This window comes from Myxozyma melibiosi, assembly GCF_037950935.1.
Source record: "Myxozyma melibiosi strain Phaff 52-87 chromosome Unknown BZA70scaffold_8, whole genome shotgun sequence".
Lineage (NCBI taxonomy): Eukaryota > Fungi > Ascomycota > Lipomycetes > Lipomycetales > Lipomycetaceae > Myxozyma > Myxozyma melibiosi.
Window position 1 is genome coordinate 237,551 of NW_027042922.1, and position 14,045 is coordinate 251,595.

Sequence of the window (14,045 nt, forward strand, 5' to 3'; positions counted from 1 at the left end):
TTTCATAAAGTGAAAAGAACCATGTTGCTCAACGAGGCCGATCGCAGAGCCTGTTTCTCGAGCTTGGCCTTTGGAGCATACGTACAGCTTTCGTCGCCACAGTCACAGAACGAGTCGTTGCTTCCAAGAGAGGAAGTGATTGAGTCCATGGATTTTGTTCGCGCACAACCTCTTGTGAAGCGGTTGTCGTTGCTGTCTCTTTTCAGAGGGATCACCTCCACGGATTCGGTGGGAGAGCATGCGTTTCCTAAATCTCGTGCTGTTTTCATATCAACAGTATCAACATCCTTATCCTTCGAACTGTTGACCATATTAGGAGACTGCACTTGCAGTAATCCAGCACCTGACTGAGGCACAGCAAAGTTCTCGTGAGCATATGCAGGAACAGAAACAGAAACAGAAGATGTCGTAGACGAGTAGCTGGCGTAAGAACTCGGTGATTTCGAATTCTCTTTCCGACTTTGATTAAAACACCGCTCTAAACCGGATGCTGCATTACTGGCGATTCCGACTCGTGAGGCCCCCATGCTGGATTGAACTGTGATGAATAGACCTTCCCTGTCTCCTTTGAAATCGCAGTCAGACTCGAGAGTGTCATCTTCAATCTCTTTACTGGACAGGTCTCCCTCGATTTTCTCCTTAGTTGTCTCAGACACGCAGAGGTTCTGTTCGGCTTCTGTAGACGCCTCAACCCGGTTCACCAGTGCTGGTTCTTCGTCAGTCTGTTGACCTTCACCGTCACTCTCTTTCTCAGATACTGTCTCTGTCGCATTCGCGCAAAGACACTCCTCATTTGTCCTATCAGAGTCAGAAACTCCCAACTCTGCTGCATCTGTCGCTGTCTCACTCGGAAACTGTAGATCCGAGATAATCTCATTAGCTACCGGAGACATTTGTGGCTCTGCAGATTCACTCCCTCCTACATTGTCGGTATTTTGAGGTGAGACTCTAGAATCAGCAGTTTCGCTGGTTGTTGCACAGTGGCGTTGTGCTTCATCATCTGGTTCTTCAAATTTGGGCTCCTCAGCTTGTTCAACGTTTTGATCTGCTGATGACACTCCTGAATCTTCGCTCATAAAAGCGTCTCCTGGCTGTGCATTTGCGACTTTATTTCCTGATGCAGTCAATCCAAGTTCTTCGGCGTTGTTGGTAATCTGAGCAGTAGTTGAACTCCCTAAACCTGCTGGTTCACTGACTATGGCACCGAGAAGCCCTACGTCGGAGTTGGCCTCCTTCGATACTGCTGATTGTTCTGATGCCGCAGAGTCGTGTCCTTCAGCTTCTTCCGGACTCTCTGTATTAGAATCACCCAGATCTACTGCGTCTGTAATTCCCGTGCACTGCGGCTGCGCATCTAAAACCGCTTCAGATGGTTGCATCGCTTCAACTTCTCCCGTCTTACCAGTGCATTCAATCTCTTCAGATTTAATCAGGCCTGTATCTTCGCTGTGAAGCTGTGAATCAGGCGCCACCATTTCTGGTACCGCCGTCGACTCTCCTGTTACCGCGGTTTCCAGAAATCCAGCTTGATCGCTATCCTGATCTGATGCATCCTTTGAGGCAATCTGTTTGTCTTCTGATTTGGCTAGTTCGGTGGTCTCCTCTTGTCCAGTTTCGGAAGATATAGTACCATCCGCGCATCCTGCTAGCTCTGAAGAAGCCACTGGTTCTGAAGACTGTTCTCCATTAGGTTTCTCCGGCATAGTCAACGGAAACCCTTCCAGCTTCTGGTTGACATCTTCAATCATAGCCTCAGTCAATGTCACCTCCTTCTTGGCTTCAGAAAAAGTCTTTTCGACTAGCCCAGATGTCTTTGCGACTAAATCGGCAGTACAATCGGTCTCTTCTTTAGTGGAATCGGTGTTTGCCAGTACCTCCTCAGTGACGACAGTGGCACAAGATTCTTCTGTTGTTTCGGCTTGCAGGCAAACTTCACTTTCTTCAAAAAAACTTTTCTGCACTTTCTCGGTGACTTCTGCAACAGCTGGAGTAGTTGTATCCAGTTCTCCTTCGCCCAACACCTCAGTGCCTTCCGCTACCTTCAGCTTCTCTTCAATAGCAATGGCAACAGAAGGCTGTACTACAGGCTTCGGGGATTGGCCAGCTGTAGCACCATCGGCAAGGCTCACTGTAGTTTTGATTTCCACTGTCTGCTTGACCTTCAAGTCCTGATCAACACCAGACTTCTGAGTAGTTGCAGTCTCCTGCTTCATACTTTGCGCCACCTCAGTAATAGACGTAGGAGGTACGAGATTAGCAGTATTCACATCTCCGGAAGCTGAGAGCTTTCTCCCCTTCCCAAAGCGTGGGATCGGGCCTTTTCTGCGACCTTTACCCATGCGCACAGTTCGCGACTCCCGTTTTTCAGCATACGTCACACGAATAGCATACTGCCCGACCATATGACCGTCCATCTTCGATTGAGCTTTTTGAGCGTCTTCTTTATTGAGGAAAAGAACGAATCCGTACCCTTTGGCTGTCCATGCGTTCACAGGTACCATACGCGTTGACTCGATTGGCCCATACGATTCAAACAGACGTCGCAATTCGTGACAGGTGGGCAGAACAGCCAGATCGACGTTTCTCACAAACAGGTTGCAGTGATCGATAGGCCAGTGGGGCCGAAGCAGAGAGGGGTCCCCGACGAAGGTTTTCGCTCTTTGCCTCACAAAAGGGGAGTTGCTTTGCTCTATATCCTCGGACTCGAGCGAGCGTCTCTCAAGGTCCATATCAAGTGTACGAGATCGCTCATGAGAAACAATGGCTTGAATCTCAGTCTGCATACTTTCATCGGGAGGAGGTGCTACAGTCAGAACCTCTTCTTCCAAAGGAGGATCCACTGCCGGCTCAACAATGATCTGAGGAGCGAGGTCCACGGTAGGTTCTTCATCTGCAGCCGTACTCATATCAGTTGCGATAGAACAGCTCCTCTGAGTAGAAGTCTCAGACCCATTCGGAGCCGGCTGGTAACCCCTCTGCATCGGCATCTTCATGCCATCATATGGATACTGATATTCCGGTGGCATAGCGTAAGGAAGATAAGTGCCAGTACTCGGATGCCAGTACAAGTAAGGTGGAAAATATTGCCGATTAGGATTAGGCATATGCATGAACTGCGGTGGGAATTCTTCAAACATTGGCGGGTACGGCATCGGCGGTGGAACCGAGTTCGGATCCTGAGGCCAAAATCCAAATGGTGCTTGGTTGTTCATATATTGCGGGAACTGACGGTTCAGGGTAGCTGTGAGGATATAGTCATTAACAACTCTGTTATTCACGGTTTCAATAACCTATTTGTAGAAAGTGATTATTGTTAGCGGGCCGATCTTGCATCTAGATCTAACACATCTCACCGTAATGGCTGCTTGATAGGAATTCAAAGTCAAATCGCCATGTCTTCTCCCATTCTCATCTGGGTAGTCATAGATATCGGCGGCCACAATGTCAGAAGTCGCCACAGGTGCCGTGCCGAGTACAAAGTGGCACAAGGCCTCCGGGGACATGTCAAACGGAATGTTTGCAATCGACACCATGTGAAGCTGATCATGCATCTTTTGATTCCTATGCGGATGGCTTTTATGGCCAAACTTCTGCCTGTTGTCACCTTGGCCTGTGTTCATTCTGCCCATCTGCATCTTCGGTACGCCATCCAAGTCAGGCTCGGACGGCGACATATCGGTCCCAGGGTGCCGTTTACGCACGGCACTAAGTATGGAGTTAGTAACTTTCTTTTCTGTAGAAAGCGTCAATGAAGTGGAATCGCTTACATTCTGTTGCTGCCAATAAAGGTGCCGTCGCGCTCGTTTATTGCAATAGTGGCCGATATAGGGTTCAGAAATCTGATAAATGCATATTGCGACGGAGAGGTATCATGGTACTGAGGGTTAGCCGGTTGCTTTCGGCGGTGTAGGCTTTCGATTTTCCCTATGTATTCAGTTAGCAAGATCGAGTCCTCGCGCGGAAAGAGATCGGAGAAAGGTTACCGTAGACACTGAAGGCTTCGAAAAGTTGCTCATCTACGATATTCGAAGGTAAGTTCCCAACGTAGATGGTCGACTTTATCTCCTCATAGTCAGCTTTAGGCCGATCAGGATACTGTCCAGGTCTGTCAGAGACGTGTCTTAGATCTTCTCTCATCGGTCGCGGGTCAGCAGTGTCGTGAGTCTGTATGCCTGGAGCAGTAGAATACTGTCGATTTCCCCAAGACCCACGAAGTTCCGCGGAAGGATAACGGGGTGCATCTCTGGTCTTTGAAGGATCTCCAGAGGGCGGGGGGATCAGAGGTTTGGCGGGAAGCTGGCCGGGCGGAGTCGCCTTGGCAGCATTCAGTGCACCAGCAGATGATGCCTGGAGAACTTCGTCTGCCATGGTAGACCCTGCGCACAATAACGGTAGCTTGAAAAATATCTGGCTTTTGGGTGTGGAAGTCGAAACTATCTTGGTGCAAGTTGAGGGTAGTTTGGTAAAGGGAGAAAGGCTGGGATTTCGAAATGGGCTATAGAAATGGGTGGTAGGGCAACGCGTTGTTTATAGAATGACGTCACGGCCGGAATCGAAATAATTGTTCCCATAGCAACAATATTTATTTTATTGACCAGAATCTACAGCCAGTCAATCGTAGAAGATAGCATCAGTCCAAAAGCATTCAATTATTCATTGGGTCTCCCGGTAGAAACTGTACAAACCAAGAAAAGACAAATATAGGAATACACCGACTATATGCTAGTATGCTCAACAAACTGACTCTCGATTCCCAGCTTTGAGATATGCAAATAAACATCACATCCAAACCCGTCCATGGACTTGACTGCTATCTTCCCGCCCCAAAACTCGGCATAGACCTTGCTCATTGGCAATCCCATCCCGAGAAACATCCCCGGTGGACGGGACGTTAGACTTGAGAGACTGCTGAGCCTCTTGTGAGATGCATCTGACCTCGCCTCGATTTCTTCCACTACCGCGTCAAACGAAGGGAGCTGCTCTAATCTTCTATGCCGAGATAAACTACGAGGTCCCTTGGCGAAGCTCCATAGGTATGGGATGATGTCTGGAGGCAGACCACCTGCCTGATCCGAAAACCGGAAAACGACGTGCTGAGGAGTATCGCAGATGGTGACAAGCAACGGCTCTGGCCGTTCTCCAGAGCCTTCGGTCTTGGTCGCAGCTGCCTCAAATGTGTTGCGCAAAATCTCTCCCAGCAAGTACTTCAGATGACTCTCTATGAATGCAAACTTCGTATCGACATCCCCCTCGAAAACAAGCTCAGGAATCTTCCCGTGCGAATGCTCGGCAGAAACAAGCCTTCCTGCCAGATCTGCGCACTGTCTGACCGCGTCCGCCGCGTCTATTTGTAAAAATACCTGGCCAATATTTGCGCCAGTGTTTGTGACATTTCCCGCCAGAAGCGAGTTTGTCATTGTCAGATGTTGCTCGGTCAGTACTCGTCGAGAAATTCGACTCGAGAGCAAGGACTGCGCGAAGCGGTCTAGTTTTGCCGGCTCCATAAGCTCTGCTGATTCAATGATCCCCATAACAACATGCGGAATGACGCCCGTATGTCGAAGCAGCAAATCCTTGACCAAATCGCAGAATCGGTTGTTGTCGTCCAGAGAGCGGATTATTGGGAACTTCCGGATGGCGTTGAACGAATGGTAGTAGAGCTCGTAGACGTGCGACATGTGGGGATTTCTGATGATTGAATATGGCAGTCGCTGCATATCGTGTATCCGGTGTGCCATTCGAGTAGGAAGCTCCTGCCGCACGAAGTTGGCCGAATGCAATATCTTTTCTGGGGTCAGTTCCCGGCCGTAGAACGCAAATTGTTTTAACGAGACCGGTTGAGCTGGCCGAGCCGCAAATCTCATGAGTGCCTCATTTTGGTAGAAGTGACGTGAGGATATCGTAGACGGAGGGACTTTGTCTGAGTTGTACCGCCTGCCTGTGCTGGCCTTGATAGTCAATGCCCTCTGAGATCTGGTGATCAGCCGAGCGGGTCGAGTACTGAGCGCATGTTGCTGCCATGTCGCACTTGGCATGACAGCCATTGAATATGATTGTCCAGAAGCGACTGGACTGTATGTCGCAAAGTAGGGCCGAAAACTGTCTGTCGAGAGGCAGTGCTAGAAAATCTGGGGCCCTCGGGTATTACTCACAAATACGTCGGAGATGATTTGCTCGTACACGTGAAAAGTGGTAGCGGCATGCTTCGGGATAGGGTAAGCGCGCTGGTCGTCTGTCCTCTTCCGTAATGCCAAAAGAACAGCCTTGAAATTGTAGATGTAATGTCATTAGGAGATAGAATTAACTTATGTACATATTCGGCTCTATAGCTCATAGAGTCCCCCTTTTCAATTCCCGTTACTGTCTTTATTTACAAATAAGGGAGGATGCCGTGACGTCCGAACCTGCCATACATCTTCACTGCTCCCGTGCGCGAGAATCCGCTCCGTCCGCGCCTTGTAGTAATCTCTAATCAGCGGCGCCTGCTCCTCCTCAGGCTTCAGCTTAAGCCCCATGCAGAACTTGAACATGTCCCACCGGTCGTTGCAGTCCCGGATCGTGCCGTAGCGGTAGACGTGGCGGGTTTGGCCTGCTACACTGTGGCATTTTACTAGCTCGTCGAACTGCTGCTGGCATGACATCTCGGTCTAGAATTAATTGCTTTGGTTAGTCAAATATTCGCTTTCGTAAGGGGAAAGATGTATTCAGGAACATACAGGATAGATATCCGCCGGCGAGATATCGTCCTCTGGTGCAAGTTCTGGAGTCGATTTAGAACCAGTGCTCGCAATTGAAGTCTGCTCGTTTGTGATATCTGTAGTCGACGCTTGTCCGGACCGATTCCATGGCTTCAAGTATTTCATAAAATCAAACGTCTGGCTCGCAACTCGCTCTAGTCGTTCATTATTCATCCTCGCAGCCGGCTCGTCGTTCGACGCCGACACCGCCTTGCCGCTATCAACTTCCTCAATCCATTTAGCAATGGTCTGGTCAAGATCTGTGTCTCCCTCAGAGTCCAGAGCCATGTTTCAAAACAGAGAAGCTTCTTGTTGAACGAGCGGGTGTCGAAAGTGCAGTTGGTTGCTGGGTTTGGAAGGGCACTGCGCGATGGCTTAGCAGAGCTCTAATTTTCTAGTTCACGTTTAAACCTTAATTGCCTTTCTGCCTGGACTCATCTTCTGAAGGCCTTCATTCGTATCTTCTATATAAATGTACCATAAATTTGTTTTCTATGGCATTGGTCTGGTCTTGAGAAGTATCACCATCTAATTCCCCAAAACATTCATCCGCTACTATTACGGGCTGTTGGTCGGCACTGCCCAATAATAGCAAAGCACGTGCACCACCGATGACGCCCAGCGCTGCGCGAGCCAGAGCTTCCCAGCACACTGTGCTGAACACCCGCTTTCTATTCCTAAATCCTGCAGACCACCATAGACTCTCCCCTGCGCCGATTCTCTCTACATTCTCACTAGATTTTAGAACGTGCATTACCGTTTTTTGGATACTAAAACATGCCCGTCGAGCTTTTCCAACCGGTCGCAGTCACGGCTCCGCATCCGCATTTCTCTCGCCGTTCACACCCACTGCCGCCGAAATCGCTGGCTATCCCCGCAGACAAAGATGAGCGCGAGCGACCGGCGATCGAGACCAACAAGTTTTACTCGAATCTTTATCTTGGGAATCAGGATCAGCCGGTTTTCATGTGCCCGTATGTGCTGTGGTGGGATCACCGGAGTGAGGGGCCTGATGCGCACTACGGATTGAGCATCAGTCACACTAGCAACGAGCAGCGGGTATGTTATCTAAGATGTATGTTTGTTTTGCTTGACTATTCTGACTGTTGCAGGTATACGGACCTGATCCGAAAGAGCAAAATGCGCAATACTTTTTCCATCCTGCCGGCATCAGATCACTGTCGTTGTCTGCGTTCGAGTTCGACAAGACGATGAGCATCGAGCTGTCGCAGTCAGCCCAGTTCTCGGTTGTCGCGCTGTTCAAACCCGGCTCAGCGCACGGCACAGGCAAATCCCTGAACGTTCCGATCGTGCTCGGCACGGGCTTCATCACCGGCACATACTACAATCTTATCCCGCGGATCAACTCGGCTGTCGGGTTTCGGGTGTTTAAAGAGAAACCGTCGCCGAGGAGTGGGATTCAAAAGTACGGCATCGAACTTCATGATCGAACTAAGTGGCTTATATATGCGTGGGTTCCCGAAGATCAGCATTTGAAACTAAAGCAAGACGGCGACCATACGGTCACTGCCGAGCAACGCGTGCGGAATGTTTTGTTTCAGATCTGCAAACTCGTTGACGGATCAGAGAAGATATACGACCAGTACGCTGGCAAATACGCCATCCGCGCGCAACTTTCAGGAACCGCAAACAAAAACAAGGGAGACGTGCGGATCAACTGGTCGACAAGACAGGCAAACAACGCCAACGCGTTACTGCTGTTCGCACTGCCGCACCACGTGGCCTCGTTCACGGACCAGATGAAGAAGCGCGCGCTGGGATTCGGGCTCGATTCTCCTACAAAGGGCAAAGCGATGGCCTACGGCACCAATGATTTTTTCATGCAGGAGACGCTGCCGACCGATATCGAGTTCATGCCGTGGACGAGTATCCCCAACGTTCGGACGAATCAGTACAGCCGCGAGGCTCTCGGTCATATCTTCGATGCCGCGTGCGTGGAGTTGGAGCAAGACGTCGAGGCGCAGTGTAATCTGAACTCGATGTACTTCTCGGGCAAGGCGCTCGACAAGTTTGCGTACATTGCGTTTGTCGCGTACCAGGTCTTGGGTAATTTGGCAATGACGCAGGCCGCGATGAACAAGGTCGCGAACGCATTCCGACGGTTCAGCGCAAACAAGCAGCAGTATCCGCTGGCGTACGACACCACCTACAAAGGCATCGTCTCCAGCGGCGCGTTCATCACCGAGAACGCGCTCGAGGACTTTGGAAATACGTACTACAACGACCACCATTTCCACTACGGATACTTCATCCATGCGGCAGCTTTGATCGGCTACGTTGATGCCGCGTTGGGCGGGACCTGGATCTACGACAACAAGGATTTCGTAAACACTCTGGTGCGCGACATTGCGAATCCGTCCGAACACGATCCGTACTTCCCAGTCTCGCGATCGTTTGACTGGTACCACGGACACAGTTGGGCCAAGGGCCTGTTTGAGAGCGGAGACGGCAAGGACCAAGAGTCTACGTCGGAGGACTACCATCATGCGTATGCGATCAAGCTGTGGGGAAAGGTCTCTGGCGACAAGAGCATGGAAGCGCGGGGAGACATGATGCTGGCGATCATGAAGCGCAGCTTCAATACGTACTTTATGATGTCGAGCAAAAACTCTGTGCAAGATCCTAGGATTTTGGCAAACAAAGTTACCGGTATTGTGAGTTTTCTCTCTGTCTTTGATATTCTATGTGATAGTGCTAATACGTGGTTTATAGCTGTTTGAAAACAAAATCGATCACACGACTTATTTCTCCCCAAGAATCGAGTGCGTGCAGGGTATCCACATGATCCCAATCACCCCCGTGTCTTCATACATGCGATCTCCCGAGTTCACCTACGAAGAATGGAGCACGCTGCTGCAGCAGATTGCCGATAAAGTGGACGACGGCTGGAAGGGCATCCTGTACGCCAACGTCGCGCTGTTTGACCCGCGGGCTGCGTGGCAGTTCTTTGCGCATCCAAAGTTTATGTATCAGTGGCTAGATGGCGGGGCGAGCAGGACTTGGTATTTGACATACGCAGCTGGGGTTGGCGGCGCTCCGTAGAGGATGATTATCTCATTCAGTTATGGTGGGACGGGCAGGTAGATCAATATAGCATATCACACGTAAATTCAGCCACTGCCGATATTGGGTGCTTGTCGGTATATAAAATGGGAGTTATTTGGGTAAATTAACCAGTACGGACGTAGAGTGCATGGATATTAGTCGAATATCGGGAATACGACTGGATGCACAGATGATCCAGAAATAGGAGAGACAAAGAAACCCTACGGCGCCTGCGAGATTTCGGCGGACTCAGATCTCGACCAGGGGGGCTGGCTCAGGCCGCTGTCTTAGGCGCTCTTCACCGCACAATCATGTCTCGCCAGACAGCAGGGTGACGCAATCCTGTACCGAAACACTCGAGATTACTCGCGGAGGCTGGCATCCTGCGCCCAACCCGGCTGAGTCACCGCGACGAGCGCCGGCGATCGGTAAGCTTAATCGTGCATATGAGCCGCACGGGCTGCCTAATCGGGCCAGGGACCCTGCCACCCCAGATGGCTGTGGCGGTGGCATCGTGGCGCAACAAAGGCACGCACCGCCACTTTCGTCCGATTAGGCGACTGCTTCGCCAGGCGGGTTGTTTACAGCTTACTCGATCCTGTGAGGACGAGCGAAAAGTCGGTGCCTTGCCCCCGGTCTTCGCTCTGCGCCAGATCTGTAATCTTCCACGCCTGTCAATCTGATGGTCGGTGCCGCGAGGTCGGTGCCAGAAGAAGGCGGGATGCCAGTGCCAATCCGGCCTGCGGATCCCTTTTTTTAATAGCTCTGAGATTTGGGTCCATACGACTGACCACCTTCGGCTTGTATCTTTAAATGCACGCCATGTCCCTTCTCTGGTACGTTTCTGCTTCTCAGTCGATGTATTGATCTTTTGTTGCTGCCTGCACTTCACCACCCCACACTCGTTTACTGATCCACGATGCGTTTGACGAAACAGACGCTCGCTGCCGCGGGATTCCTCTTCGCGACAGTCTCCCACGCGTCACCGCTCGTCATCACCGAGCAGGCCTATGCCACCGTGACCGCCGACGCCGTCACCGTCACCGCCGAGGTCGACACCCTCGTCGTCTCCTCCGACACCGTCCAGGTCGTGCTCACGCAGTCCACCACCGTCACCGTCACCGGAACTGTCTACACCACGCTCGAGCAGCCGTACGTCACGAGCATGCCCCTGATTTCCGGGGGAATCATCACCTTGTCCAGCACTGAACCCTTGCCCACCGACGACCCGTCCACTTCAGAATCAACCTCGACCTCGTCGTCTTCTGTCGCTACCTCGTCTGGTAGCTCTGTCCTCGCGTCCTCCTCTTCCTCTTCCTCCTCCTCGTCTACAGCTACATCGCCGGCTGTGTCACCTTTGTCTGAGACTACAGCGCTCGCAACTTCGTCGTCGTCGTCGTCCTCCTCCTCGTATACTACCGAGCAGATCCCGTCGTCTACTCTGTCCTCCACCTCGTCAGGAACGACCCTGGTTACCTCTGAAAGAGTCTCAAACTCCACCTTCTCGACAAGTTCAAGCACACTCATGACTTCGTCTACCTCCCTCTCGTCCACCAGCCTGGCTGCCTCCAGCCCGACCAGCACCTCCGCGAGCTCAGACTCGTCGTCGTCGTCGTCGTCGTCGTCGACCACCGTCGCGCAGACAACCTCGTCGTCGTCAACGACCGCGACCGGATCGGTTGATATGTTCAAGGCCATCGCCACGGACGCGCCCCCGTCGATGTTCACGCGTCTGTCTGCGCACCCGCTGCAGCCGACTGGTTTCTCGTCTTCGATTATCAAGAACTCGACTATCCCGACGAATAACTTCTACACGAACCTGTATCTCGACAACCGCGACCAGCCGGCGTATCCGTACCCTTACTCGGTGTGGTGGAACCAGGGCACCAACAGTGACTATGGTCTCGGAATCAGTCATACCACCTCCAGCCAGTTTGTACGTTTTATTCATTTCTCTTGCTTGAGTTTATATAGGTGCTAACATTCATTTACAGACCTTTGGTCCCGACTCGAGCGCGGACCCGGTCGAGTACTTCGTCTCGCCGATCGGTATCCGCTCGATGTCGCTCTCTGCCGCCGAGTTTGGCTCTTCGATGACCATGAACCTGACCAACCCGCTCGAGATGTCGGTCGACATCACCCTCGCCCCCAGCTCGTCCTCCAGCAGCTCGCTCGTGATCCCGCTCGTGCAGGGCACCGGCTTCATCACCGGCGTCTACAAGAACCTGACGCCGATGTTCAACTCGCAGGTGAGCTACACGTCGCTGACAAAGTCGACCAGCCCGCGCACCAACGTCGTCAAATACGTCGCCGCGCTGAGCGACGGCACCTCGTGGGGAATCTACGCGACGCTGGCGGACAGCTCGCAGAGCTTTGAGCTGACGCTCACAAACTCGACCTCGGTCACCGCGGGGAAATCGTACAGCAGCATTGTTGTGCAGATTGCAAAGATCGTGTCCGGACAGGAGTCTGTCTACGACGACCACGCGGGCATGTACGCTACCAAGGCGTCGCTCAGTGGATCGGCTGTTAACGGTAAGGGATACGTGACGATTACGTGGGCGACCGCGGGCTCGAACAATGCTGATGCGCTGATGCTGTTTGCGCTGCCTCACCATGCTTCGTCGTTCAGCTCGAGCACGTCTGCCAAGTCGCTTGGCTTTACTCTGGACGCGCTCACCAAGGGCACCGCGACTGCATACTCGACGAGCACGTTTGAGTTTGTGGAGACGCTGCCGGATATCAACTTTGCTCCGTGGACGAGCATCTCGGGCAAGTCTGCAAACTACACGAGCTCGGCGCTGGGTTTGATCACCAAGGCTGCCGTGGCTGAGCTCAAGCAAGACGTTGTCTCGATGACGGACTTGGACTCGATGTACAGCTCGGGCAAGATCTTGGGCAAGTTTGCGATGATTTGCTATACGGTGCACGGAATCTTGGGCAACACCGCGCTCACAAAGACGTGCCTTGCGAACCTGAAGGAGGCATTCGCGCGGTTCTCGAGCAACAGCCAGACATATCCTCTGTACTATGACGAGACATACAAGGGACTGATCTCGTCTGGCGCGATCAGCACCGGCGACTCGCTCACAGATTACGGAAACTCGTACTACAACGACCACCATTTCCACTACGGCTACCATATCCACGCGGCCGCGGTGATTGGCTACGTCGACTCCGCCCTGGGCGGGACATGGGCGTCCGACAACAAGGAGTACGTGAACTCGCTCGTGCGCGACGTGGCCAACCCGTCGCACGACGACACGTACTTCCCCGTCTCGCGCTCGTTCTCGTGGTACCACGGCCACTCGTGGGCCAAGGGTCTGTTTTCGGCAGCGGACGGAAAGGACCAGGAGTCGTCGTCGGAGGACGTCCACCACGCGTACGGAATCAAGATGTGGGGATCTGTCGTGGGCGACTCGTCGATGGAGGCGCGGGGCGCGATGATGCTTGCGTTGATGAAGAGGAGTATGAACGACTACATCCTGATGGCGAGCGACAACACCATCCAACCCTCGAACTTCATCGGCAACAAGGCCGTCGGCATCATCTTTGAGAACAAGGCAGACCACACCACCTTCTTTGGCACAAACGAGGAGTACATCGAGGGCATCCACATGCTCCCTCTCACGCCTGTTTCGTCGTACATCCGCACGCCGACGTTCGTCTCCGAGGAGTGGGAGTCCAAGCTCGCGAGTCTTGCGCCGACGCTGACGGACGGATGGAGAGGCATTTTGTACAGCAATTTGGGTCTGACGGATCCGGAGTCTGCGTACGAGTTCTTCACCGGCAGCGATTACAGCAGCGATTACCTCGATGGTGGAGCTAGTCTGACCTGGTACCTTGCTTACCTTGCTGGTGTGTATTCCTTCTTTTCTTCCTGCATTCTCTAGGGAACTATACTAACAGACATTTAATAGGCGTCGGCGGTGCTTCCTCATAAGCACATGTGTTATACTACTGTACTTTTATCCCCTCGGCACTCGGCAATTCAGCCACTACCTACTGTTTGCCGAGTCATGTATCAAAAAAAACCCCTCGGCATGGTGAATTGTGAATATCGTTTGTGAATCAACATAGAGCATACGTGTGAGTATGCGTGTATTTGTATTTGGGTGACTACGGTTGGCTGGCTGGTTCTTGCCAGTCTCTTGCTCTAATATTGTTAATGGTGTTGTTTGCATGTTTCGTTTTTGGCATGTGGGGTTTCCCCCCACGCTCATAATTGTAAAATATAATTTT

The 14,045-nt window shown here is 52.0% G+C and overlaps 5 protein-coding genes across 5 annotated transcripts; 2 read left to right on the top strand and 3 right to left on the bottom strand.

Moving 5' to 3' along the window:
• Positions 1 to 2: 2 nt before the first annotated feature.
• On the bottom strand, positions 3 to 4,448 carry BZA70DRAFT_311477 (uncharacterized protein; the record flags this gene model as incomplete). The annotated part of the gene is made up of 4 exons (XM_064914957.1): positions 3,984 to 4,448; positions 3,768 to 3,924; positions 3,354 to 3,705; positions 3 to 3,290 (listed from the first exon to the last, which is right to left on the bottom strand). The coding sequence occupies exons 1-4, from the start codon at positions 4,366 to 4,368 to the stop codon at positions 3 to 5; spliced, it is 4,182 nt and encodes a 1,393-aa protein (XP_064767385.1). The 5' UTR covers positions 4,369 to 4,448.
• Positions 4,449 to 4,605: 157 nt separating this feature from the next.
• On the bottom strand, positions 4,606 to 6,148 carry BZA70DRAFT_280557 (branched-chain alpha-ketoacid dehydrogenase). Its single transcript, XM_064912981.1, has one exon. The coding sequence runs from the start codon at positions 6,042 to 6,044 to the stop codon at positions 4,716 to 4,718; it is 1,329 nt and encodes a 442-aa protein (XP_064767386.1). The 5' UTR covers positions 6,045 to 6,148; the 3' UTR covers positions 4,606 to 4,715.
• A 117-nt stretch (positions 6,149 to 6,265) lies between these two features.
• Positions 6,266 to 7,191, bottom strand: BZA70DRAFT_258593 (uncharacterized protein). Its single transcript, XM_064910844.1, has 2 exons — positions 6,717 to 7,191; positions 6,266 to 6,647 (listed from the first exon to the last, which is right to left on the bottom strand). Exons 1-2 carry the CDS (start codon positions 7,023 to 7,025, stop codon positions 6,348 to 6,350), a joined length of 609 nt encoding a protein of 202 aa, XP_064767387.1. The 5' UTR covers positions 7,026 to 7,191; the 3' UTR covers positions 6,266 to 6,347.
• Positions 7,192 to 7,271: 80 nt separating this feature from the next.
• Positions 7,272 to 9,974, top strand: BZA70DRAFT_296136 (endo-1,3(4)-beta-glucanase). Its single transcript, XM_064914513.1, has 3 exons — positions 7,272 to 7,796; positions 7,850 to 9,412; positions 9,471 to 9,974. Exons 1-3 carry the CDS (start codon positions 7,515 to 7,517, stop codon positions 9,798 to 9,800), a joined length of 2,175 nt encoding a protein of 724 aa, XP_064767388.1. The 5' UTR covers positions 7,272 to 7,514; the 3' UTR covers positions 9,801 to 9,974.
• Positions 9,975 to 10,843: 869 nt separating this feature from the next.
• On the top strand, positions 10,844 to 13,921 carry BZA70DRAFT_190441 (glycosyl hydrolase family 81-domain-containing protein). Its single transcript, XM_064910029.1, has 2 exons — positions 10,844 to 11,739; positions 11,798 to 13,921. Exons 1-2 carry the CDS (start codon positions 10,969 to 10,971, stop codon positions 13,694 to 13,696), a joined length of 2,670 nt encoding a protein of 889 aa, XP_064767389.1. The 5' UTR covers positions 10,844 to 10,968; the 3' UTR covers positions 13,697 to 13,921.
• Positions 13,922 to 14,045: the final 124 nt, after the last annotated feature.

Coding starts and splice junctions, on each gene's coding strand:
- BZA70DRAFT_190441 (XM_064910029.1), top strand. CDS start 10,969: ATGCCCCTGATTTCCGGGGGAATCATCACCTTGTCCAGCACTGAACCC. Junction 11,740..11,797: donor ATACCACCTCCAGCCAGTTT/GTACGTTTTATT, acceptor ATTCATTTACAG/ACCTTTGGTCCCGACTCGAG.
- BZA70DRAFT_258593 (XM_064910844.1), bottom strand. CDS start 7,025: ATGGCTCTGGACTCTGAGGGAGACACAGATCTTGACCAGACCATTGCT. Junction 6,648..6,716: donor CGCCGGCGGATATCTATCCT/GTATGTTCCTGA, acceptor AATTAATTCTAG/ACCGAGATGTCATGCCAGCA.
- BZA70DRAFT_280557 (XM_064912981.1), bottom strand. CDS start 6,044: ATGGCTGTCATGCCAAGTGCGACATGGCAGCAACATGCGCTCAGTACT.
- BZA70DRAFT_296136 (XM_064914513.1), top strand. CDS start 7,515: ATGCCCGTCGAGCTTTTCCAACCGGTCGCAGTCACGGCTCCGCATCCG. Junction 7,797..7,849: donor ACACTAGCAACGAGCAGCGG/GTATGTTATCTA, acceptor TGACTGTTGCAG/GTATACGGACCTGATCCGAA. Junction 9,413..9,470: donor CAAACAAAGTTACCGGTATT/GTGAGTTTTCTC, acceptor CGTGGTTTATAG/CTGTTTGAAAACAAAATCGA.